We start from the raw sequence: 27,815 nt of genomic DNA on the forward strand, positions 1-27,815 counted from the left end.
GCGAGACTCTCCTGTGTTGCCTTCAGGCTCCATTAAGTGCAGGTTGTAGAATATTTAGTCCAGTTTGTCCCAGTTCAGAGACTCTTTCAGATGTGTGACTGAACTGGAAACCACTCAGAGTCTCTCTCACTTTTTACAATATTGATGAAATAAGTGTCATCAGAATATCCCAGAATATGAACAACGCATTTACTCTTCAGTTTGTTCCATAAGATTTAGAATAGTAATGAAATATTTAAATGTTTATCAGTCAGGTGAAGCGAGGGTGTGTTTTATTTAAGCACCAGCAGCAGTAGCAGCTGATCGCTCTACTGAGATTTCCTATAGAGATGAAATGGTTAAAGGGTCAGTTCAGTCAAATTACAAACATTCCTAACATTCCCTGTCTTCTCTTGTGTGATTCTGCACATGCAGATAGTTTTATATAGCCTTTCAGTCTGTCCAACATACAGTCGACACGTCTGTCTGTTTAACACCAGTTTCCTTTCAACAATCGGCTGGTTTCTGGGCTGAACACTGAGCTTCCACCCATCGTTTGTCACAGTTCACGGTTTACAGTTAAGTGCTTTGATATCAGGACTAACACTCTCTTCCTCCTCTTCCTCAGAGCATCCACTTGTCGTTCCTGAGGACAGTGCCTCCGTACTCCCACCAGGCTCATGTCTGGTTCGACCTTATGAGAGAGTTCAGGTGGAACCACATCATCCTCATCGTCAGCGACGACCACGAAGGACGAGCCGCTCAGAAGAGACTGGAGACGCTACTGGAGGAGCGAGAGACCAAGGTTAGCTATATACACACATATATACATACGTACACAGTATCCATACACAGCACATTCAGTCAGTGTGAGGACACGCGTGTGCTGACCTTCATGTTTGTTTATGTAACAATGTGTATGTGCTACGTTCTAATCCAGGTGTGTGTGTGGGTGTTGATCACTGCATGACAATGAGCTGCTGTGTGTGTATGTGTGTGTGTGTGTGTGTGTGTGTGTGTGTGTGTGCGAGCTTGCGCGTGTGCGCATGTGTGTGGTCTCATCAGTTCACCCCTTCATCGTCAGACTGCAGTTTCACTTCTTTAAACTTTCATCTCTTTTAAAATGTGGAGCCATGAAACTGCACGACACAGAGCTTTATTATGAAACATTCACCAATTTCAAAAAGTTATGTACAATTTATGTTTGGTTATAAAAACCAATCGAGATGGAAAACCTTTGATGTGTTTGTTGTTTTTGTTTGATAAAGTCATTTCATATTGTTAGTTTCCAAACCTTTTTAAACACCAAAGTCACACAATAACACAAACAAACTAACTGATAGAGGCAGAAGTAGACCAGCAACTCCCATGTTGTGTAAAGGAAAATTACTGTTTTTGTCAAATGAGTCTGGTGGCATAGATAACGGCTTCAGTTCCCTGTCGGAAAGGGCTGTCTGACAGCATGGTAAAGCGGTAAAAAATGTTACACATAGCGTACACTTAACTGATATTGATTTTTGTAGGTGGCTAAAATACAGTTTAGCTGCTGCCCCCAGTCCAGCAGTACATTGCTTAGCCTCCGTGTCGGTACTCCTGCCTGCTTCTCCAAACTGGGGGCGAGCTGACCGCCAATCTACTGTAGCTTATACATTGGCATACAACCCCTCCTCAAATGATCCAAACTATCCCTATAAAGGAAGTCCGTCAATACGGAAGATAAAGTCCCGAGAGTGTCTTGTGGAATATGAGTGAATGTCTGAGGAAGCACTAGGCATAGAGATGTCTCTTGTTTCTAAATAACTGAAACAGGTTTGTTCAGTTTAGTAGCTGATTTAAAGTTCAGGTGTCGACTGACAGACATGATTTTATTGAGAAGTGACTGCGAACTGCAGGACAGATTATAATCCGTCAGCAGCAGCAGATGGAAACACCTGCTGTTACCTCAACAGGGTTCCCCTCAGGAGATGCTTTAGTTGAATAAAAAAAACTTTACTTATGATCACAAAATAAACATATATTTTATAAAGTCAAGAACATGACATATACAGCAAAGTTAACAAACATGCAACAAACAATGTAAAACTAGATTCAACCAAATAATGAATAAAGCACACATACAGGTGTTTACATAATATGCAATATAATATATGTATATGTATGAGATGTGGTTTTTAATTTAATTAACCAGAGCAGGAAATAATATGTATTGTCAGAACATGTATGATAAAAATGTACCATAAAGTTTCATCAGGTCGAATGCATCTCTATTATTTCTGCTGTGATCAAAGAAACCAGACAAATATATCAATATTGATAAAAGTGATAGGAACTTCTAGGATAACCGAGAGACAGTCTCATTAGGAACTTTGCAGAAAATGACCACAAGACACCTGTAAAGTTCCGTCAATGCATCTTGCACAGTTGTGACGCAATCACGGTGACAAAATCAGTCCGTAGACATATAAACACCTGGCAAAGTACTAAAGACCGCACACGCACACGCACACACACACACACACACACACACACACACACACACACACACACACACACAACACACACACACACACACACACATACACACACACACAGGTGATGAAGAGTTTAAGTGGGAAAGCTCTATAGAGTGCCCCATGATAAAGATGATGTATATGAAGCTCCATTCAGACAGGCTGGCCTGCTGACATAAAGTGCTGCTGCCTGAACTCATTTTGATAGGATGTTTTTTTAAAGACTCCAAAACTTTGTTAACCTTGATAACATGTCCATAGGGTGTTTTTCAAATTTACGCATTGGATCTGCAGTAAACCAAAGACATTCAAAAAAACACGGATTCAGACAGCCAGGGTTTCATACGTCACATACCTAAAGAACCAACCTCGTCTATTAGCATATCATTAGCATAACGCTACAGCGAAACAAGAGCTAACCCTACAGTCACATTAGCTACAAGAGGCAGCGACAAAGCGACAGGCTGCCATTCATTTTCAATGGGAGTGGCCGTTTGCCAGCGACAAGCGACAAGCTTGCCGCTGCCATGAGCAAGGCGGGGCCGAAATAGACAAGAAGTCTGTTTTATACAAATGCTAAGCGACTGCCAATCGGAGTGAGGCAGGGTGAGGGCAGCGTGACGTATGCATGTTGGTTGCTCGAGTCGAAGAAAATCATTCAAGATGGCGGAAACGCTTCAGGACATCGTATTTCTGTATATATCTGATATGTTTGGCATTTTATTTCATATATTTTGTTACTTCTATCGAGAAATAAATGCTTTTAAATCCAAAAACATCGTTCTTGTGACTTAACAATACCTCTGAAGTGACTTTTAAGACGTGCTTGAAGGTAGAATTTCTGTATACTGTTGACAAGCAACCAGGAGTAGGCTAGGCACGCCCAGGCCTCTTTTGTAGCTAATGTGACTGTAGGGTAACAGAGGAGAAGCTAGGTGTAGCTACATATCGGTAGTTTGCAAGTTAGGTTTCACTTTTTCTTAAAATGATGGCAGAGATTTGACAATCGGAACTAGCAAATATTATTGTATGTTTCACAACAACTAACCCTGTGTCAGCCACTGGCAGTTACAAGTTAATAAGCTAACAAAACAACATAAAAAAACAAAAGATTCTGACTACACTTAGGATTGTGATACGCCTGCTTGTCGCCGATTTTGGTGCACAACAGACTGGTCATCTGATTTTGCGTCTGACTGACGTTAAGACAGGACGCCGAAAACTATCGCTGCAGATGGCGAGCTGGCTATGGAGTTCTCGGCCGCGGCGCTTCCCGCAGCCCGAAAGGAAGTGGGCAAAATTTTGCGGCGCTTCATGACTCTTCCGCCTCCTGTCTGAACCTGCCGTTAGGCTCAAACAAGTATGGCTGAATCTCTTCAATGTTTCTAGCCATCTTGATGCTCTTGATACTCTTTCACCGGTCAACATAGCACGAGCAGTGGTGGTGGGCGGGGCTCGAGGCCAGATCCAGAATTTCTCAATAAGGGAGAGAGTAGATGTGCATCCAGTCCCTTTTTAGAGACTTTCTATGTGGAATAATCATGTTAAACAAAATATTAACCATAGCAGAGTATTTTTACATACTTTCAAACGTGTCTGGGGAAGGACTTTAAAGACATTACTAAAGTATTAGGCCTGTATTGTAGTTACTATTTGTAAATGTGTTCGTGAAACTGTATCTCAGTCTGTGAATGTGTACACGTTTCTCTAAATATGTCCTCAAAACACTGATAACTGAAAAAAAAAAAAATTGGCTCTGGGGTTTGTTAGATTATCTGATCAACACATTTATAGAACTGAAACTGCTCTCTGTATATCCCTCCATCATCCCTCCATCCTCCCTCCATCATCTCTTCATCATCCATCCATCATCCATCATCATCTCTCATCATCTCTCATCATCCTTCCTTCATCCCTCCATCCTCCCTCCATCCTCCCTCCTTCATTCCTCCATCATCCCTCCTTCATCCCTCCTTAATTCCTCCATTATCGTCCTGGCTTTTATATTCTTTTAGCTAGATGCTCCAAAGCAGCTTCTCTTTCATCACTCTCTGTTTTCTTTATTCTTTTTTTTTTTATATCTCCACCAAGAATGTTTTTTAGTCAGAAACTGTAATCTGACAAGTGACAGAGGCTGAGATGTCCACATAAAATCAAACACTGCTAAAACTTCACAGATATTTGTATATATATATAAACTTCCTATATAACCTCCTGAATACACCAATGTGCATGTAGATGTTCAATAGAGGCCTCTTTCTTTCTGAATTTCTGAAAATTTTTACTGTTTTCTTGTGAACTTCAGCTTTTAAAAAACTTTTTGTGTCCCTTGATTTTTTTTATCGTATTTTGGAAATAATTTAATTTCTAAAAACCTTTTCTGTTATTTAAATATTTTTTGTGCCGTCTTGGTGGAGTTTTAGTTGATTTTCTTCTTTTTTTTTCATGTTTTAACATTAAAAATGAATGTACTTTTTTTCTTCAGTTCTGTCTCTCTCTGTGTGTCTCTCTTTCCATGTATCTGTCCAAACCGTTCTTACTCCGAACTCGTAAAATACGGACATTTTAGGCAGTGGCTGTCAGCGTCAGAAGCGACGCAAAAAGCGCCCTTCAGCATATTTGTAGAATGCACCAGGGAGAGCAGCAGCTACACGGGGTTTGAAGATGACGTAGCAGTAAGAGCGACACCGATAGCGAGTAGTATGAAAGTTCACATAGGGAGGTTGGTTGGGGTGGTGGATGGGTCAAACAACACAGGACTTTCACACAGGAGACCGGGGATCATGTCCCGCGTGTCACATTTCCTAAACCCAACCGTCGCTTTCTTCTTTTACTAAACCCAACCGTCCCGTTCTTCCCACGTGTCATGGAAAGGTAAGCCCACCCACAACCTTTTAAAAGTGACGCCAATAGTCCCGACCAAGCGCGTTTAGATAAAGCGCGTTTAGATATGACGCTAAAGGAGACTTTTAGCGTCAATAACAACGGCAAAGGCACCTGACCAAGCGTCCATATTTTACGCGATGGGAGTGAGAATATGTTGATCTGTCTGTCCGTCCACGTCATCTTTCAATTCTTCACCTCCGTCTGTTGTCTGGTTTCTCATCTCCTCGACACTGAAGGAGTTGGAGTTGGGCAAACACATCTCAGCTGCTTCTGTCACAGCTGTCGACCTGCCTCACTGTTAAACCATTTGTCTGTCTGTCTGTCTGTCTGTCTGTCTGTCTGTCTGTCCTCTAGTCAGACAGAGAGACAGACAGACAGACAGACAGATCACTTTTATTCCCTCTGTGATATATCAGGAGTCGGAAGTCTCAGTAAAACACAGAACAAAGTGGTCAGTAGTAAAATATGATTTAATCAATAAGTCCATCAACAGAGAAAATGTATGTATGACAGTATTTATACTCAGTGGTGGAGGCCTTGATCTGAAGATAACTTTAGTAAAAGCAGTAATACCATATTGTATTGTAGAAATATTCTGTTACAAGTAAAAGACCTGCATTCAAAATATTGCTTAAAGGGGCTCCACTCGAAACACTGAAGATAACAACAAGCTGGAATTGCCTCCACAAGGCTCTCACAGACTGTTCCCCAATACGTGAAATATCTAAATTTTTTCATGGCCACATGCACTAACATGCATTGCGGCTGGACCGAAGAACAGAAAAGCTCGGATTACAACACACACACAGAGGGAGTTTCACTTCCTCTCTGCTCAGGATGCCGTTACTCCACTATATCTTTACATAGCAAATATTTGTTTGCTGCTATATGAATGTTCTATTTCGTATAGGCTTCGCCCTCTAAGGGCTGTCACTATTGGGTTAATCACTTCGAGCATGCCCAGTTGTGAAGATTTTCTTTCCCGCCCTAGCGCTCAGCGCGGGCCTCAACTACGTCCGCAAATACTGTGTATTACAGGAGCGGAATCGTTGTGGCCACCACACCGGGGGCGCTTCCCCCGGAGCTATATTGGCAAGGCTATGACCGTCGTCCTCACCCTGACGACGGCATCCACGGTGGCGTTATCTCGGATAATGGCGTGGCAGACTGTGGCCTAGCGCAATATCTGGCTCCACATGTCTCAGTTACCCGCGGAAGTCCAACGTGAGCTCCTGGATGGCCCCATAGCCCCCGATGGGCTATTTGGGCCCCGCCTACAAACGGCCAGGTCCCATATGCATCAAGCGGCCGAGGAGGCAGAGAGACGCCTCCTCCCTTACCTCCCTTAAGACCCTTACCAGCCGGTAAGGTACACAGACGCGTGTCGATGCCTTCTCTCACCAACCCTTGCCCAGAGCCCTCCTGTACGCTTTTCCCCTGTACCCTCTGATCCCTCGCCTCCTGGAACGCATCCAGGAGGAGAACCTGTCGGTCATTTTGGTGGCACCAGAGCGCACGAGCGTATCCTGGTTCCCGACTCTGATTCAGCTACTGGCGGGGTCCCCTTGGCAACTGCCGTCACAGCTGAATGGCGAGATATCCCACCCCCCGGTGATAAGCCGACATCGTGCCCTCTGCCCCTCGTTTTAACTTATCTCCAAACATTAGTGGTGTTGGGACCGAGGAAAGTAAGAATTGAACTGATCTCAAACAGAGATCTCAACAGTGGATAATGATTTGGCTCTGTCTACAGTCAAAGCCTACGCGGTGGCCATTTCATCCTGCCACAAAGGCTATGGAGAGAAGTCAGTTTTTGCGCACCCCCTGGTGAAACGTTTTTTGAAGGGGGTCAGGCGACAGAAGCCCGCTGTGCGGTCTCTCACACCCCAATGGGACTTAGCGCTGGTGCTCCGAGCTCTGGGGAAACCCCCTTTCGAGCCTCTGGCACAAGCATCTCTCAGGATGTTGTCACTGAAAACAGCGCTTCTCCTCGCCCTGACGACAGCTAAGAGGGTGAGTGATTTATGCGCACTGTCGGTTTCACCGTCCTGCCTCTCCATTAGAGGACGGGAGCGCAGCCACTTTACAGCCAAACCCTTCATTCACGCCAAAAGTTTTAACAAGCTCATTTCGGTCGAGGGTGTTTTCCCTCGAGGGTTTTTTTCCTCTGCCTCATGGCAACAACGCGGAGGAGGCTTTTCACCGACTGTGTCCGGTGCGCGCGTTATCACTGTACGTTTTACACACGGCAGACATCAGACACACAGCAGCTGTTCGTGCATACAGGGAACACTCCCAAGGCACAATGACTTGTCAATGTATCAAATGAGGAGTTAGTCTATGTTCTGCTTGTGGACCCTGTGTCGCAGGTGGCATTGACTACATCAGCTTCGCCCTAACCCAATATCGACAGCCCTTAGAGGGCAAAGCCTATACGAAATAGAATGATAGTTACATATTGTAACTCCAGATTCTATGAGTATAGGCGTAGCCCTCTAAGGTTCGGGCCACCTGCCCCACTGACATTGGCTGAAGAAAATGCTGTTGGGAGTTGAGGCCCGCGCTGAGCGCTAGGGTGGGAAAGAAAATCTTCACGACTGCGCATGCGTGAAGGGATTAACCCAATAGCGACAGCCCTTACAGGGCTACGCCTATACTCATAGAATCTGGAATACAATACGTAACTATCGTTCTGAATGTCCAGTACAGCCCCATTCAAGTAAAAGTACAAAAGTATCACTATCAAAATATACTTAAAGTATATTTACGTAAAGAATATTATTTATTAAAGAATATTTTAAAATTGTATTTAGGACAGAGACACACAAATATTATGAATTTTGCATGTTGCATGTCATTGTTATATCTTTGAATCTCTCCAACATGATGTAATTAATTTAACTTCCTATTCTGTTCATTTGTAAACACAAATGACACATTTTAGAGCACCATGCTGAGGACAGTTTTATGAATGTAAATATTTGTGTTGAAACTGAATGAAAGATGTTTGAAATCTATGCAGGGAAACAGTTTAAAGTTTGATTCCACAGGGACTTCGAAGCACAATAAAACAGTAAAAAGAGTCCAGATTAGTTAAAAATGTCTCACTGAGGAGCCTTAGTGAGACTCATGCATGTTGGAGGAGAAACATGAATATTACAGCACATTAGTTAAAGTAGGTGAACTGAACTGCAATGTTTCTGAATTAAACATCATAATGTAATAATGATGAATATCACAGAGGCTGCTGTACAGTTACACGCTGTATGGAGAATCAAAGATTCACTGTGTCTCTGCAAACTCACCGTGCACCATAAACTGTAAACGCTCAGATAAAAGACAGTTTCAAAGTAAAGGTCAGCAGGAACACATGTAGGCAGGTAACTAACATATACTGTATATCTATCTATCTATCTATCTATCTATCTATCTATCTATCTATCTATCTATCTATCTATCTATTTATCTATCTATCTATCTAAATTGTATCTGCATCATGTTCATTTCCACAGCACATTTTGTGTTAAGTGACTAATAATGAAACTCAACACATCCTGCACAGATGTTTCACATTAAAAGCCTTCATGTTGCTTGAAGTTACAATGTCGAAGATCTCCGCTTCGTTCTCTTTGGCAGAGCGCCTATAGCGATAACAGACCGTCCTCATCAAAAAACGGCCGTATAGGTCGATTGTACAAGCAGCTTATAACGATTGTTAGGCGGCAATATCTAGTTGCAGACACCTTCATCAGTGGACCATTGGCACAATCGCTATTGTGTTACCTCATTCGGCAATAGATAGTGACTTAACACACATTTATTTTAGGGCTGGGTGGTATGGACCAAAAATCATATCTTGATGTTTTTCGGCTGAATGGCGATACAGAATATATATCTTGGTATTTTCTACAAAGTGGGCTAAATGTTCAGTTGTAAGCTACATGTGAGATGTCACAAGCACTTTTATTAAAACCTAATTCAAAAAAATGCAAAGACAGTGTGATAAATGATAAAAAGCAGTCCTGGAGATATTAGAAACTATGCGCCCTGGGGTCCGCAGCTGTCCATGTACGCGTCTGTTCTGGAGTATAATCGAGCCTTAACCAGTAACTACTGTTCTTCTGTGTTTTTTGCTGTGGCGGCATCAACAGGCACGGCTTTATGGAAGAAATGGGTTATGTAACATAACAACAACGTGCTAACTGTGTGACCTCCAAAACCTTCACACGTTAACAGGTTCAGCCTGAAACAGACAGGAATTAAAAAGCTGTATAAAGGTTGCGTGTGTGTGTGTGTGTGTGTGTGTGTGTGTGTGTGTGTGTGTGGTTCAGGGACTTTGCGTCAGGATGTAAATTTAATGAGATTAACATTTGGAGCGGATTGGGTTTGAGGACTAATGGGACGCTGTGCCGCCACACCAACTTAACATCAGAGGACTTTTCAGAGTAAAGATAAAACAAACTTTACTGAGACTAAGGCAGCAGCTGTTCACTAACCGAGACTCTGCTGACTTACATCTCAACACATCTTCTACTACAGCCTGTTGTTTTTGGACATAATGTGTTTTTGCATTTCATGTATTTGTCTCAATCAGTCCAGTAATGGAGCTCAGGGATATCTCTTATCTTTGGGTGGTTTTATTGTAAACTAAAATATAGATACAGATGCAAAGGCACTATTATTGATATACTATAATACGTGTGTGTGGTTCTAAAACAACAGAAGGAGAAACAAAAGACATCAATGTTAGGCTACTTATAGTCTCGCTTTGCCGAACCATCCTCACATGCTGCGGAGGAAGGTCTGGCTAGTCCACACAGCATGAAGGATAAGGTGCTCTGGTATTGGCATTTCTTTAACCAATCACAATCATCATGGGCGGCACTAAGCTCCGCACGGAGCCGCTGCAAAATAGCCTCAGGAAGGAACTTGTTTTGGTGGAACGTATACGTTCAAAGTTGTTTTAGTCGTGTGAGAGAAAACTTAGATTGGATCTTTGATCTGGATTTACCCTGCAGAGATCTGAGGAGCAGTTAACCATAGTATAGTCCTCATAAATCCACCGAATTCCAACACAAAGAAAGCGGAAGGAAATGGACATTGGCGAAAAGACATGCATCCAACGGAATTTCCTGCGGCACCGGAGCAATTCTGGGAGTGGAGCGTCGAGGATATAGACTTGGCTACTTACAGTATGCTTTATGGTCCGGCTCGGCTCGACTTGCTTTTGGTATTTTTTTGGTTTTCTATATTTCAGTTTCCACTGCAGATAGTATCCCCCTCAATGTAGGTGGGGTTCTTAGCTGAACTCATCTCACTTGGAACCTAGCCAAGGTGATACCAAATAAAGTAACAGGTACTACTGACAACTTTTGCTAATGGAAAACCAAAAAAGAGCTAATCGAGCCGTACCATGCAATGGAAATAATTGATCCTTAGATAATCTCCGCGTCTCCTCAATTTTCAGTTTACAATGGTAAAACTCTGCAGGTTTACTGTCAATTGCACATTTTGAAACACTTCTTTCATGTCAGAAAACAGACTTAAACAGATTGTCAATTAGCTGCTGATGATTTAGCTGAAATGTCAGATTTTATCAGCTATTGTCGGTGGATGAGGGATTTCATACAGCTTCAACTGATATACTGTACATGTTGAAGCTAAAATAAATGTGGTTTTCCAGCTCTGCTGTTGATCAGACCCTCCAGGATATCGCGATGTCGCGATCGCAACAATTCACGCGAATTCAACCAATCACCGCAACTTTTCCGCAAATTTGACCAATAACCGGAGTTTCCTGCGACTTCAACCAATCCCAGTAGTCCCACGTGCCAGACTTTGTATCAGTATGTGACTCTGAGAGCCACTGACCAAGAGGGAGTGAGAACGGGTTGACGTAACACACGTACGTCGCCAAATTCATATCCTTGTTTCTGATATGAAGACGAGACATGTGTGACTCGAACATCTCACATTTACCAACAAAACATACAGCGAAAGACCGTGCAAAACATTTCAGACCGTCCTGCCAACCTGTATACATTTTAACATTAATGTACGCTGTAACGTTTTTTTCACTCTAAAGTCGCTGAAATCTGCTGCTGCTTCAATCCTATCAGCTCTGTGCAGTAGGCTGCGACTGAGGCGCGCACACACACAAACACACACAAACACACACACACACACACACACACACACACACACACAAACACACACGGTGGATGCAGGAAAAACTGGAGATTAGACGTACAGGATGACCTAAATTGAGGACAGCTACGCTCGTTATTGTAAGTGCAATGATAAGTTAAAGTCCAATAAGTAATTTACCAAACCGTATGAATGTGTGTCCCAGGCCAGTTTAGGAAATTAACTAACAATGTAAAGATCAACAAGCAACTGACACATATGTTCAAATTTGATTCATTCAATAAATTATTATTTTTTGTCTTAAATCCACCATTTCATTATACCAACATTTGCAGCATCCTGAGCCTTTTTGGTAAGGTTACTAGGAAAACTCAGCCCAGAGTAATTTTATTCTCCCCAAAACAAGTTTCCTTTTTATTTTTAAAGAACTATACAACAACAAAAATCCCAACTTTTTTTTGCAACTTTCACTGTGTCTCGCAACTTCATTGCAACAAATATACAAAAGACATTGCAACTTTTATCGCAATTTTTTCAAAAGCTCCCGCAAAATCAGGCATTTTGGGCCGCAACAATCTCAAAAAAAAGGCAGCGCAATCCTAGAGGGACTGGTTGATGAATCAGCTGTGAAGTGTTTGTGAGAACAGAGTTCGACAGCTTCCTGATTCCTTCTTCAAACTGATATTTTGGTTCTTTGTTCTCCGTCTGCCTAAAAATAAAACACAGATCTGTTCACAGCAGGTTTCAGGTGTATATTTATCTCCATAACTGAAGAAATGAACCATAAGGTCACCTTGTTACAGTGTTAGGGTTATTTTCCCTAAAATAAAATTGTATATGCAGGAATTTTATTAATCTTTTAACTAAACCTAAACTTTTTCATTTACCTCATCTCATCATAATCTCTCTTTATTACTTGTTACTGGAAGTTTAGTTTTGCATTTACATTTTTAGGTAGTAAAACATTGTGTAACTTATTTCCTGCCATTTGATTATTTGAATTTAATCTATTTTGGAGACATGGCTTATTGTTTAATATGCGAATGATAATTTCATCTGCACCTTGGTGGACAGACGGGTTGACAAGCCCTGCCTCTGCTGACTTACATCTCAACACATCTTCTACTACAGCCTGTTGTTTTTGGACATAATGTGTTTTTGCATTTCATGTATTTGTCTCGATCAGTCCAGTAATGGAGCTCAGGGATATCTCTTATCTTTGGGTGGTTTTATTGTAAACTAAAATATAGATACAGATGCAAAGGCACTATTATTGATATACTATAATACGTGTGTGTGGTTCTAAAACAACAGAAGGAGAAACAAAAGACATCAATGTTAGGCTACTTATAGTCTCGCTTTGCCAAACCATCCTCACATGCTGCGGAGGAAGGTCTGGCTAGTCCACACGGCATTCCGGAATGGAAGAATAACGTGCTCTGGTTTATTGGCATTTCTTTAACCAATCACAATCATCATGGGCGGCGCTAAGCTCCGCACGGAGCCGCTGCAAAAGACGGGTTGACAAGCAGATGGACAGGCAAGTGGACAGGCAGGTGGACAGATGGGTGGACAGGCAGGTGTACAGGCAGGTGGGCAGGCAGGTGGACAGATGGGTGGACAGGCAGGTGGACAGCCTGTGATGTGTTTGCGTACTCCAGCATCCCGTCAGACTTGAATCATTTGTTGGATGCTTTACTGGCCCTCATTTCTTCTGACTGTCTATAATCTTCTTCTGTGTCTGCATATTTTCTCTGTGCACATTATTCATCAGACTAAAAACAGGAACTATGAAAACCTCGACCAACACAACTTTGACTTCAGGAGAACACCCAAGGTATAAACTTGCATGGTCAAATGATGCACGCCGCCCAACCAATCTCTGAGATCGCCCGGTAGTAGCCAAACACCAGTCCGCCCCGCCCACCCCAGAATCCGATCCAGAGATAGACTCTTATCCTGGTGGCTCGTCTTTTGTCCACCATCTCTTTACGTTCTTTTGATTTTTCATGATTACTGCACACGGGGATGGGTTCACACTTGCAGGAGAGACACCCTTCCTCTTCCTCCACTCCCCACTCCTCTTCCTCCCCCCTGAGTTATTTTTCCATGTGAAGGGTTGCATGCAGCCAGGCTGAGGCTTGGCTCTGTCTGCAGATCTAAGGAACACCGCCCACCAGGATCCTCTCACTCTTCTGCAACATCAAACGTCCTTTTCTTTTCTTTTGGGAAATGAACTCTCCTCCTCCCCCTTCTCCTGCTCCTGTGCTCCCTGCCTCCCTCCTCCCCCTTTTCCTCTTCCTTTCTCTCCACTCAAACTCTTTTTTTTAATTTGCGGTTGCATCAGCACTCTCTAACATGCACGTCCCTGATTGGTTGGTTGGTTGGAGTCTTGAAAGCGCCTCAGTTTGCATGTGCCACCACAACACACACAACTTTTTGCCCCTCCTTCTTTGTAATCAAGCTTCAACTTTGAGTTTTCTTTCAGTTCAGCAGATCTTGAACACTTTGTCTCCATTTTCTTGGCCCTGCCCCCCTCCCCCTGTGGTAGCGTGGGTGAGAGGGAGCATGGTTGAGGCTGGGGTCATGGGAGCAGGGGTGGGACAGGGAGGGGAATTTGATGGTTCACAGCTAATAATGCGTGTCCTATGATGTGTTCTGTGGTGTTTTGTTCTGCCGTGTTTCTCAATGTCCTTCGATGTGACCTGTCGCCCTGCGTGGTGGTCCTTCAGGCAGAGAAGGTGCTGCTCTTCAGCCCAGACACCAACCTGACGGCTCTGCTGCTGGAAGCCAAAGACCTGGAGGCCCGAGTCATCATCCTCTCTGCCAGGTTTGTATAATAAGAAGAGTGTTTTGGGTGGTTGCTAGGTGGGTTTTCTATGGCATTACTAGGTTGTTGCTAATTGCTCTTGTCCTGTTGTGATGCTCTTAGGTGGTTACTATGATATCTGTGTGGTAGCTACCACGTTATGAGGTGTTTGCTAGGGTGTTGCTATATAGTTATAAAATGGTTGCAGGGATATATATGGTGGTTGCAACTTTGTAGCGAGGCTGTTGCTAGGGTGTATGAGGTGTGCTTTCGTGTTTTTGTGCAGTTGCTCGAGTGTTGATCTGCTGGATCGATATCAGCGCTCATACTGACCTAATTAAGCAGATTTGGTATCGACCAGATGATGACTGACTTTAATCAGTTCCTCACAGAGAGGTTTAGATGTGGGGAAAATAGCACTGATATTGGATTGGTGCTCAGCATAGTGATACCCTGAGTTTGGGTAAAGGTAATGGGGGAGAATCGGTGCATCTCTACAAGTTAGTGGTTGATGGGATGTTGACACATAGAAGGAAGGTTGTCACTAACTTTTAAGATACAGATAGACAACTAAACAAATTCAAAAACAAAGACAGTAGTTGTAGCAGTTCAGTCAGTAGAGACTAACCAAACATGAAAAGATTTACTATTATTAATTTGGTTTAATTTGTTTAAGTCTTTTAAAATGTCATTGTGTGTTTATGAAGAAAAAAGAACCACGTGACGCGTTTGTCCAATCAGCTGCCGGTTTTCATTTTCTGGTAAATAATCAGACTGTTAATGGAAACAATACAGAGCAGCGCAGTTGTTAGTGTGTTGTGGAGTGTTTGCAGTAGTGTTGATATGTGGTTGCTATGATGCTTTTGGGGGTTGTTAGGGTGTAACCTGGTGGAGGGTTGGGTATTTGTAGCGGTTTTCAGGGTGTTGCAGATGGTTGCTTGGTGTAGGCTATTAGGTGTTTGTCATGCTAATTCTGAAGACTGTTAGGATGTACATAATTGTTACTAGGAGGTACTATATAATTGTGTACTGTTGTACTGTGAATGACATCCACAATAGCAACACATCTGTTTGCCTTTTGTGTGCTTGCAGTGAGGACGAAGCTGCAGCAGTGTATAAAGCAGCCCGTCAGCTCAACATGACCGGCTCTGGTTACGTCTGGCTGGTCGGAGAGAGAGAGATGACCGGCAAAGCTCTGAATGAAGCTCCAGATGGTACATCAACCTCTGCCTCCTCTTCCTCCCCTCTCTACTCACTCCTCTGGGCGTTTCTCTCTATCTCTATTTATCAGCATTGCTTCCATCCAACTGTCAAGATCATTCTTAACTGCAAGAAGTAAAATTAAAGTAAAAGCAGGCGTTTTCTATTAGTGACGCTGAAGTGAATAAAACAGGCTTCACCAGGCAGTTCACCGTAATGAAGCTGTGATATTGGGCATCACACATTGAATCACAAGATGCAGCAGCTCATCAAGAAATAAACCTGTCATCTGCTCAAGATCAAAGTCCTCAGGCGCAGTTGTTAGACTTTTGTTGGCTACGTTTCTATTGTTTCTATATTTGTACTGGCAGCTTTAAGGTTTTGAAACTGAACTGACTTCAGACATATCAGGATGACATGTCGCTGCACAGAAAGATTTGATTCGTGCTGACACAGTTCACAGTAAACAAGCTTGGGAAAGTAAAGAGGAAAATTAGCTGCAGACACTCACAGTAATTAAAAAAAAAACTATAACACTACAAGAGGAGAGGCTACGCAACACAAGAGTTTTTCTCCCCAAATATCTTTTTAAAATCAGATATTACTGATATTATTCATTTTCTTTAAAAGAAAATGTATTAATTTTGTTTTTTGTTTGCTAATTCCAAAATACAAATTCTGATTTGACAGTTTTAAAAAGCTGGAGTGCATGTGTTAATAGGTGGTCGCTAGGTGATTGTTGGGGTATTTGAAATGGTTGGTAGGGAATAGCTGGGTAATTGCGAGGGTGTATGAGCAGTTTTTTTTAATGTGAGTCTGTACAGTTGTTTACTTAATGTTAGAATGTGTTTACAGAAGTCATAGTCAAGGATAGAGATCAATTGAAAGAAAGGAATAAGAAGAGTTATTATTTTGTTTTTTATTTCTGAGAGTGATGGATTAATGTGTGATTAATGGGTAATGGATACAAACTATGTATCTTATTCCATCACTGCCGATCATTTTCAATGGATCTATCTAAATCTAAATGATCTTAAAATCAATAGAAATCAGTCTAAAAACTAATGGATGCTCAGCAGTCACTTGTAGGTAGTTATGGAATTAAATTCAGGGTGTGCAATGAGACACTTTGATAACAGAAAAAGAGTTCAGTAAGAACATAAATTATGTTTTGTAGATGAATTATCATTATGCACAGAATAACTGAATTTGAGAAAACAAATCTATTCTGCGCTCAATAAATCTGTATTTCTGATTGGCAGTTTTGTCTCCCCCCATCATCATTACGATTATTGGTCACTAGACAAGTAACAACTGATCCAAAGGTTTTTGAGGATGATGGATCACTAAAGCTTTGTTACAGTAAATAGTTTTAAAGCATTATTAATCTGGTCGCGAGCGTAAGCTGTTTACTCAAAAAACAACCTCAGGGTGAGAGACTACTGATACACTAATCAAATCATTTTCATCATGATTACAAAGCAATTGGATGGAAATATGGCTGCTCTCTCTCTCAGCCTCTCTCTGTCTGATAGTGCTGTAGGTCTCTGATGAAGGAAGCTCATCCTCATCACAGTCAGTTAGCTTCTCAGCGTCCTGGTGTGTTTCTCTCTCTGGTTTCTTCTAACTGCTGGTTGAACGTTTAAACATAAAATAATAAGAAAAAAAAACATGTTTAAAGGTTCCTAACCACTGTTTTCTTTTCTGGCTCATTGTAATTGTGTGGCTTTAAATGTGTCTAACATCTTTTTGTTTTTTTCATTTTCTATAGTGTGTGTCGTCCGCCCGCCCGTCTGCCCGTTCTCACAGTAGACTATAACATGTGCTGCTATGGGAACGGGAGGGGAGGGGAGGGGGGTTGGGTGAGCTTTATTCAGGTTCAATGGGGTTGATAAACAGCTAGTGTCGCTACGGTTACCATGAGGTGTGTCTGAACAAACTGGTAAGATGCCGCCGCTGCTTCCTGTTTCCTGCTTGATGCTTTGCCCTTTAGAGGCTCCACCCACTGCAACATGGAGCCCGCTCTGCCAGGGAGGTGGCGGGGTTTTAATGAGTCAGCGGATTACTCAGTTAGCCAGATGAGTAACATGATGTAAACAGAGCTACACTATACGGCCAAAAATATGTGGACACCCCTCTACTTTTGGTCAGGGTCCACCTTTACACAAAGCAGCGCCATATAGAACTGGTTTTCCCAGTTTGCTGTGAGTCAGAGTCCTGACCTCAACTGCCTCCAACCCCATTTGGATGAACTGGACCACTGACTGTAAACCACACCTGATCACCAACATCAGTGTCGGACCTCACAGATGCTCTGCTGTCTGAATGCAGCAGGTTCAACATCTGGTGGAGAGACTGAAACCAGCACAATGGAGGCTGTTAGAGCAGCACATTAGTAACCATGTTACACTGTCACATATGGTCAGCCTTCCACATACTTTTGGCCACCATAAGATCCTCTGTGATCCTAAATTTCAATCCGCCTCTGGTCTGAGATTTCAACCTCGTCCTATACATGTTGAACATTTCGCCCATTTCTCTGGCTGCTGGGTAATCGGCTCCCCGCTCTGTTGCCGTGGCTTTTTGTTTCAGAAAACATCCTCACCAGCCAGCTGCTGCACTCTTGAAAATGATGTGTCATTTTTCTACACATCCCTTTCTCTCCCGAACTCCACATGTGTCAAAAAATTATACATCATATTCTTAAAAGTGTAGCAAGACTGCACTCTGAAAATAATCCTCAGCTGTTTTGTCTTTGATGGAGAAGTTTGAGGTTTCTTTTTAGGGAAACTGTTTCAGATAAAAACCTTTTTATTGTGACATTAGCCTACCGGTTTGAGTCTTAACAATGATATTTCATTTATTATTCAGAGAGATGACAACAACAAATGAGAAGATCATGTTTCAGGGCTGCAGCTTATTTAGGCTCTACATAGACAGGTCATCACTAGGTTAAATTGAAAGACTCATTCATTCTCTCAGGATGTTGTTTTAAAAATATTGTCATTTTCCTACAACAAGACACAACTTTGCAAAGTCCACTTTACTTAATTTTCATCATATGCCCATGTCCCTGACAGACTATAGGTGCACACTGTATACACTGTGTGTGCATTAATGTGGGGACACGTAGGAGTGCACATCCAGCCAGTTAGTCAATTCATCAGGCCTTTTATTTTTGGTGTAAACAGATAAACATTATAAGCCTACCTCAAACACAAAGTCTCTCATCCTCGTAAAAAACAAACAGTCAACACTGCTGGAGCTTGGAGACTCACTATTCATTTATTCATTCATTATCTTTATGGTTGGCTGTTATTCATGCAAAAACCAGGCGGTAGATTTAAGATAGTAAGGCGAGAATGGTTAGACTCAACCTTCAACCTTCCTAAACTTCTTTGCAGGTTTTTTAAAGGCTTTTCTAGGTTGGATTTTATACAGTTGATGTACAGAATAACGTGAACACATTTTAGCTGAAGTCTAACCCAATACTACAACAACTCTAGAGCGTCGCAGATTTACCACTAACTTACAAAAACTGAATCTTCTCAGAGGTTGTTTGTGCTGCGGATTGTTATGTTGGATTACACAAGTGCTCCTGTAATGGGGTCCACCCCTGTATCTGTAAAGTTAGGATTGTGCTGATGTTGTTCCTGAAACGATTCCCCAAAAAGAAACCTATAAGCATTACTGTGACATTATGGATTTTGATGTTGTTTTTCTTCACCAGACACTTTTCACATTATGAGGAAAAGGTTTCTGCATTTGGTGCTTCAGCTAACTGAACAACAGTCTGTTAACACTGTTAGCATTCCTCATTAGAAATAATGTGCTCTGCTCCAGTGGAACACATTAAGTTTAATTTGATAAACCAGTGGGCTGTGACCATCAGTGTTTAATTGGAATAACCAGCTCTACTTAGTATTATTATTTACAAAAGTTAGCTGATTGTGTTTTTCTGATTAAGGGAGTAAGTTTATTGTGATCTGGAATTATTCAGTAGCGCTCATTTGCTTCAGTTAAGAACAGTTTCAGGGAAGGAAGTTAACTCACCAAAAGGAGAAACGGTAGCTTGTTGTACCCTTTAGTTTTAGGGAGGATGTTAGCTTAGCACCACCTAAAGAGGTGTGACTGGCACACCAAGCGGTAATGTTCAGTTCATGTAAAATCTCTGTAACCATTTGAGTCTGGAGATGGTTAGGCTACATGTTTGCTGTTCGTAATGGTTATGTTTACATTAAGATTGGAGGTTATACATTTGGTGTGAGTTAGAGGTAAAGTTAGAGATTCATCTCTGCCCAATAGAGCTTTATAAAAAAAAAACTTCACTTAGAATAGTTAGCTACTAATGTAGGGTGACCAGACGTCCCCGGTTTCGGTGACCTGTCCCCGGCTGGAGATGTCCCCGGAAATGTCCCCGGTTCTCACTGTGACTGAGAGACCCGAAATTGGAATGAAATAGTGGTGCACCCTACACGCACAGGCTCAAGACAGCCAGAGCAAGCCTCAGAGCTCAGAGATGTTTTAGAATGCCCATTTTACGATGCTAAAATTACTGTTTATTTACATGGAGTCTGGTGGGTTTAGCGAATGCAATTTCGTGGACTTTTTTATGTTTTAAAAAAGGAACTTACTCGTTAACAGAAAGGTCGACTTCCTTAGAAATCCTTTCCATAATGTTGTCAGACACTTAGAATATTAATCTGAGCCTGTCAGTGGCAAAACGAGCACTTTTATGAACGTAAATACAAGCTGGACAATTGACGTCCTATTAACTTATATTATAGCTTGTTTCGCCATTGCTGACTGGGGCGATCTCATTTAATACTGGACTAATGTCAAAGGAAAATATTTCCTCAATAGTTTTAATTCTATCTGATACTCAATGAGCTGTTGCAGAAACAAGCCCAGCATGAAGCAATAAAGCAAAAGCTGTCAGATAAATGTAGTGCAGTAAACATTACAACATTTCCCTCTGAGATGTAGTGGAGTACAAGTATAAAGTAGCAGCAGGGGCGATTCTAGGATCAGACCTTTAGGGGGGCTCAGCCCCTAATGAGAATGTGACACGGATATAGTGCATGCAAAAGTGTTAATCTGCGCCATTAAATTACCAACTTCTTCACAACCGCACTCCTGCTCTCCCTTTGACAGATAGAGACTCAGCCAAAGGGCCAAAATTATAATATATTATCATGTAGACTATTTGTCAGCACAGACATTTTTTTAATTGCTTAGCCAGTGTATCCCACCATAATGGTTATTATATTGCCAGATTCAAGACAATCCCACTTACTTATATATATCCCACTTACAAATATGAATATATATTTCTACTGGTATGCTTCCTAGTGACATTAATGCAAAAATATGAAGAAAAAACTATTCCATCTGTGTGTGCATGGTTAAAATTCTGAAGTGCAAAATAGTTCAGGCTACAGCACAAATATTTCCATCCATAGATAATCAAGTCTAACCTCTGAATTTCTTTTCAGAGTGCACTAGATTGATGCATTTAAACTTTAAAATAGACAACATTTTCTTACAGGGGAGCATGCCCATGGATCCCCTCTAGGGTGGCTTGTGCCCCAGTGCAGCTCGAGGTCTAGTGAGTAGTAACGCCCCTGGGGCAGTGTCTCCGTTTTAAGTTTTACAAAGATAAAAACATTACCTTTTTTGGCGGTATTTACACTTCTGAGCTGAAAATGTCCCCGGATTTTGTCTCAGAAATCTGGTCACCTTATACTAATGTTAGCTGTTCTGTATTTAATGTTATCGGCTTAGTAGGTCCTGGAAAGAAGCTTAGCTTGTTAAAACTGGTTTCAGGGAGAAATATTAGTTAACTTTACTTTATGAGTACTAGCTTGCTACAGTGCTAGCTAGCTAGTAGTTTCAGTAGAAAATGTTACTATCTGTTCTGTTTTCAGTAGTTTCAAGAAGGAAGGTAGCTGTAACTTACTGCAGGAAAAAATGTTAGCGAGTTACATTTGGTAAAAAAATGTTAACATTGTCAACTAGCTGCTCCCAGTGATTTTGTCGTCTTACCAGTCGTAACAAGCTGTTCCCAAAAGTTGCGAAAGGAAATGTTCCCTAGTCCTTTCCCAGTAGTTTCAGGGAGGAACGTTTGGTAGCTGTACTCTGGCTGTACCTAATGATATTGATAGGAAATGCTATCTAGTTGTTCTTTACCCAGTGGTTTTAATGGAGGATGTTAGCAGTGCTAGCTAGCCGTTCTCAGTATAGTTTCAGTTGGAAGTAGCTGGTTTGTTCATTGGAGGAATGTTAGCAAGCTGTGGTTTCAGTGGTACATGTTAGCTAGTTGTTCCCAGTTGTCTCTGTGGGGAATGCTAACAGTGTAAGCCAGCTGCAGTTCTCATTGTTTTCATTACTAAATGTTAGCTAGCTGTTCCCAGCATGGAAGTTCCAAGTAGTTTCTTTGGGAAATGCTAACAGTGTTAGCCAGCTGTTTTCAGTCAACTGGAGGGCAGATGTAGACACTTTTCGTCTAAGTGTGATGACATTCTGCTGAAGGAAAACACCAGACACAGTTTATAACGTCTCAGTGAGGCTTTTTTTCTGTTCTGAGAGACAAATGGCTGTGATTCTCAGAGTGAACTCCCAGCATGCAGTTTGGTGGTACTGAACACTGACCTGACGCCTGAAACCCTGAGAAAGTGTGTTTGTTTGAATTACATTGAAGCACTCCTTTGGTTACATTTGTAAAATTAATTAAAGTATGTGTGAGTTTTTAATTAACTGTATGAATGAGGGCAGTTTTCAGTCTGCAGTCTAATCAGCTTCCAGCTGTGTGCGTGTGTAACCTCTTTCTTCTGTGTGTGTGTGTGTGTGTGTGTGTGTGTGTGTGTGTGTGTGTGTGTGTGTGTGTGTGTGTGTGTGTGTGTGTGTGTTATGTAAATGTGTGTTGCGTGTGGTGCAGGCCTGCTGGGCCTCCAGCTGATTAATGGTAAAAACGAGTCAGCTCACATCGCAGACGCTGTGGCAGTGGTGGCTCAGTCTCTGCAGGAGCTGTTTGAGAAAGAGAACATCACGGAGCCTCCGCGGGGCTGCGTGGGAAACACCAACATCTGGAGGACAGGACCACTCTTTAAACGGTCAGTACCGCCGCCGACTGAGGTCAGAGGTCAACCTCTGTCAGCAGTGATGATGTCATCAGATTTAAACTCAGTATCTAGTTCTGTTGACTTCAGTTCTCTATTTCAGTCTTATTTATTTATTTTATTTATTTCAGGTTTATTTAACAGGGACAATGCACACTAATAATACATATGAAAATGTAAAATGTGCCAGAATTAGCCAAAAGGCTATTTTACATCTGCTGTCCCTGGACAGATCGTACAATGTCACACCTAAAAAGACAAAAGGATTATAATAGTATATAGTACATATAGGTTTAGCCCAATACAAGTAAAATTGACTATAAATGTAAAAATAAAAAAAAGACAAGATCAACCTATAAACAAGAATGGATTGTCATTATCAACATCAATACCAGCACACACATACACACACACACAAGCTAAACATTCAGTCCATGTAATCGACAACTTCGTAGGCATAGCACAAGTGGCACAAACAGGCAGGACAGGAAAGACAAAGTAGCAGGAAGATTTAGTGTCTACATGTAATGTCGACAGTCCTGATTACTTGTTAGCCACTTCTTTAAGTTAAATTTAAAAGAAACATATGTTTTAAAATTTCTAATGTGAGTTGGAATAAGGTTCCATTCAAAAGCTGTTTGACCGAATGCACTTTTCCTCAACGGGACAATGCAGTCACCTCTTGCTGCACTCCTTGTAGATCTGTAAGCGTTTGGTACTGTGTTTACAAACTGGCTCAATACATGAGGAGCCAGTCCATGTAGAATTTTGTACATAAGACAGAGATCTGTATATCTATCTGTATTTTCAAAACTTAAAAGATGTTTTTTTTTAAAAAACATGACAATGATGATAATATATGGGTTTCCTGTCAAGTACTTTAAGAGTTTTTTTATATAAGGAGAGTAGTGGTTTGAGAGAAGTGTTGCTTGCTTGTGACCAGGTTGTCAAACAGTAGGTGAGTCGGTTTTTCCTTCTATATTGCATCTGAACATTGGGTCATTTTTGTAAATTGTTATGTTGTAAAAATGAGTGAAAAAATATGTCTTCATTCTGTTGAGAGACAATATATAATATACCAGTAGAATTAAGACATGGCAAAGTTCTAAAATATTTGAACAGCAGTTGCATGAGTGAAACAGCAGTTGGAGCATCTCGAGCTTCTGTAATGTGATGTATTTCTGAATTAAATGGAAAAAGTATGCAGAGTATAATCTCTATAATCTGGAGACGGATTTGATTTGATTGCTTGAAAGTGGCTGTGGATAAGCGAGCTGTTTGGTCTGCACTGCACTTTGTTTTTAAGTACTTTTTGGGGGGGCAGTTTTGTCTTTATTCAATAGAGACAGTAGAGAACTGGCTTTTCTTTTGCCAACTGACATCCAAACACACATTACAAAACTGTCCCTAAAAAAAACAGGTTTACTATATGGCAAAAGGTTTGTTGTAATTCATTTTATTATAACTGGGCTTAGAAATATGGAGACATTGATTATTGAAGAACAATATTAACTGACATGATAATGGGTTCAAGATGAGGTTTAAGGTCCTTCCTTGAAGAAGGTATAAATCTGTCTTGAATTCCTTCATATTTCAGCTGATATTATTCTGACATGGTGTATATACCAAATTTCATGTATGTTTAATTAGAATACAACTGTTCTTATTTTTGACTGTTATGGACTGAGAAAACAGCACAATCAGACAGTCTTTAATAATGAATAAAGTTGTTAATGTGGGGATTGTGATGTTCATTCATTGTTCATTTTGGTGGATCATACTGTATAATATCACTCTGCTGGCCACTTCGACCCACAAGATAGTGAAGTCAAGTGCAGTTTTACATGATGGGGGTTAGGTGGTCAGATCAGATTTCCATAACCCTAACCCTAACCCTTTTATTTAAATAGATACATTGAGAATAGAGGATCCCTGCAGTCTTAGTCAGTGATAGTGTTGGACTATCATCAGTCTCCGGTCTCACAGGACCGGGTCTGTAGAAAAGACTCTCGCTGCTGTCCAGTGAGATCAGGATGGAATCCTCTCCCCCAGCTTCAGCTGGAGATAAAAAACTGAGACGCTTCACTGATCTGATCTGGATTCATTTGCAAGTTAGATGGACACAACTGGGATAATGAACATCCCTGTCACTCCTCTTTTCCTCTCTGTGTGACCTATATAGACCATCAAGTCCAGTTAGATCATTGTTGTTTATGTTGTCCAGTTTCACAGGCAGTCTGTTCATACTTTAAGTACTTGTCTTTAAAGTAAAACTAAAACCACTATGAAAATTAAACCCGATTTCTTATGGTTTCCACCCTAATGCCCCTGCTCTCTGATTGGCTCCTCAGAGTGCTGATGTCATCCAAATATCCTGACGGTCTGACTGGACGAATCGAGTTTAACGACGACGGCGACCGACGCTTTGCAACCTACAGCATCCTGAACTGGCAGCAGAAGCCAAGTCGCCTCGTCCAGGTCGGAGTCTTCAACGGATCACAGGTACAGTACACCTGTTCACACCTGGTTATACCTGGCTGTCTAGGCTGAAGGGTTCTGTGCGATAAGCAGAATATAAATATCTCCCGTTGCTAAGCATGGGAAGTCATATGTAAGGTCTTATACACCTGGGTTCACCTGGTTACACACCTGGTTACAGCTGGTTATACATCTGGTTACGCCTGGGTTCAGCTGGTTATACATCTGGTTTAAAGGCTAATTCCACTAGTCCTCCTCATAAATATCAGTCCCCTGGTGGTAATAATAGTAATATAACAGTAAAAGACAAAAAGATATGGCTGTTTACCAGACAGGGAGCCTATGATCAAAGACACTATCCAGGTGAATTATGGGAAATGTAGGATCCAGTGTTTTTGAACGTCAAGATATTTCCACCCCTGTTGCTTAGTTTCTCACAGTATCAACTACTTTATGTTCGTGACTCACTGAAGCTCTGACGACTGATTCAAGAATACTGTGATGACTCAGTAGCTAACATTATGGGTTTTACAGGGTTTGTTAAGTTAATGTCAGCACAACATATCCAGTGTCTGTGTGTGTGTGTGTGTGTGTGTGTGTGTGTGTGTGTGTGTGTGTGTGTGTGTGTGTGTGTGTGTGTGTGTGTGTCTGTGTGTGAGTGTGTGCATGTGTGTGTTAGTCTCCTGCCTCTTTAACTATTGATGTACAGATGCAGTATTGATGCTGTCATTTAGTCAGCTTGTCACAGTTAGACCTGGAACAACATGACAACCTGTGTGTGTGTGTGTGTGTGTGTGTGTGTGTGTGTGTGTGTGTGTGTGTGTGTGTGTGTGTGTGTGTGTGTGTGTGTGTGTGTGTGTGTGTGTGTGTGTTGTGTGTATTGTGTGTGTTTAGGTTGTGATGAACCCTCAGAGGAAGATCATCTGGCCTGGAGGAGAGACAGAGAAACCAGTTGGATACCAGATGTCGACTAAACTGAAGGTACTGCAGATGCTACTGTTATTGTTATAACTAAAACTACTGGTACTGCTGTAAAGGTGAATTAGCACAATTGCATATAAAATCAATGCAAAGATGTAAATGGAAGCAAATTCACACAAATCTAAAAACAAGTCAGAAATTTTTAATTTGACTGGCTTTTATGACTACAGTTCATACAATAACTTTATTATTGTTGTGGTCAAGACGTTTATCTAACAGCTTTAGTTACTTTCCAAATTAAAATGTTTACAAACAAAACATATGGAGAGTTTAAAAAAATCGGATGTTTTGTTAAAAGTTACATTTAGTACAGTTTCTACAAGTAAAGCTGAAGCAATAATGAAAATAATCATAAGGTAATACTTCAAAATAACAGTAAAATCCTGCTTTTACATTAATTTATTAGTAATAATAGTCTAATGATATAACAGACACAGGCAACATTTTTTTTAAATATTTTAACTACATTTTTATGATTATACTTGCATGCCTTTATATGAAGGAACCTTTTTTAATGCAGGACTTTTACTGTGTGTGTGTGTGTGTGTGTGTGTGTGTGTGTGTGTGTGTGTGTGTGTGTGTGTTTAGATTGTAACGATCCATCAGGAGCCATTTGTTTACGTGAAGCCAACAAAGACTGATGGGACGTGTAAAGAGGAGTACACCGTCAACGGAGTCTTAATCAAGAAGGTGATCTGTACCGGACCCAATGGGACCACACCAGGTACACACACACACACACACACACACACACACACACACACACACACACACACACACACACACATTTATTTTAATACAGGAGAAGCTAAACTTTTTTTGAAGATGTGAGGAACTGAAATTGGACCCCACAAAGATAGAAGAGCACACTGATACGTGCACACAAACGTGCACACAACTTCTTCACTTTGTGTGTGTGTGTGTGTGTGTGTGTGTGTGTGTGTGTGTGTGTGTGTGTGTGTGTCCAGGTCAGCCCATCGTCCCTCAGTGTTGCTATGGTTTCTGCATTGACCTGCTCATCAAGCTGGCGATGAGCATGAACTTCACCTACGAAGTTCACCTGGTCGCTGATGGGAAATTTGGCACGCAGGAGCGCGTAAGTCTTTCTGTGTGTGTGTGTGTGTGTGTGTGTGTGTGTGTGTTGAGAGGAAGACTCTAGACAATAGAATTGAACATCAGTAAAGCACAAAACTGTCTTTAGTAAAACAAACAACATTATTGATCGTAAAGTTTTAGTTTTTTCTGTTGCTGAAACTCGGGCCCTGTCTACGCGTATACAGATATTTTAACCATTTTACAAAATATCTCTGTCCACACTAGAATCTAAAAACTAACTCCAAACGCTCGTCGGGCCAGTAGGTGGCGATAAAGGCTATGACAACGATGCGTCAATACCAGAAAGTATACTACTGCTTGAGTGCAGTAAATTTCCACAACTCGTCTCTTTCTCCTCCGGAGAACTCTTAACAGAAGAAGGGCTTTTCTTCTGTCAACAACTCAAACTGAAAATGAAACAAATACCGTTTTAATTTTCCGTAGTAATATATGTATAATCGAAAGATAGCATAGGCTACAATAACAACGTAGTGTGTCTTCTGAGTGACGGTCCATCATCAGGTAGGCTAGGTGATTTAAGTAAGTTGTTACAATATAGGCTCTTTACAGCTACACAACGTTGTTAATGTTATTGAAAGACAGACAGAACAG

The 27,815-nt window shown here is 41.4% G+C and overlaps 1 protein-coding gene across 6 annotated transcripts in view; it reads left to right on the plus strand.

Moving 5' to 3' along the window:
• Nucleotides 1–27,815, plus strand: part of grin1b (glutamate receptor, ionotropic, N-methyl D-aspartate 1b) — a 64,341-nt gene that overhangs the window by 11,593 nt on the left and 24,933 nt on the right. For 4 of the 6 annotated variants that reach the window (XM_035998833.1, XM_031302155.2, XM_035998839.1 and 1 more), the window contains exons 4-12: nucleotides 608–784; nucleotides 13,297–13,359; nucleotides 14,255–14,352; nucleotides 15,424–15,545; nucleotides 22,469–22,643; nucleotides 25,001–25,151; nucleotides 26,022–26,108; nucleotides 26,697–26,832; nucleotides 27,077–27,204. In XM_035998833.1, the coding sequence (XP_035854726.1) occupies nucleotides 608–784; nucleotides 13,297–13,359; nucleotides 14,255–14,352; nucleotides 15,424–15,545; nucleotides 22,469–22,643; nucleotides 25,001–25,151; nucleotides 26,022–26,108; nucleotides 26,697–26,832; nucleotides 27,077–27,204 (1,137 nt within the window). The remainder of the gene's footprint in view (nucleotides 1–607; nucleotides 785–13,296; nucleotides 13,360–14,254; nucleotides 14,353–15,423; nucleotides 15,546–22,468; nucleotides 22,644–25,000; nucleotides 25,152–26,021; nucleotides 26,109–26,696; nucleotides 26,833–27,076; nucleotides 27,205–27,815) is intronic. The other 2 variants (XM_035998837.1, XM_035998844.1) reach the window with 1 other exon arrangement.

The sequence above is a fragment of the Sander lucioperca genome, chromosome 2 (assembly GCF_008315115.2).
Source record: "Sander lucioperca isolate FBNREF2018 chromosome 2, SLUC_FBN_1.2, whole genome shotgun sequence".
In the NCBI taxonomy this organism is placed as follows: Eukaryota; Metazoa; Chordata; class Actinopteri; order Perciformes; family Percidae; genus Sander; species Sander lucioperca.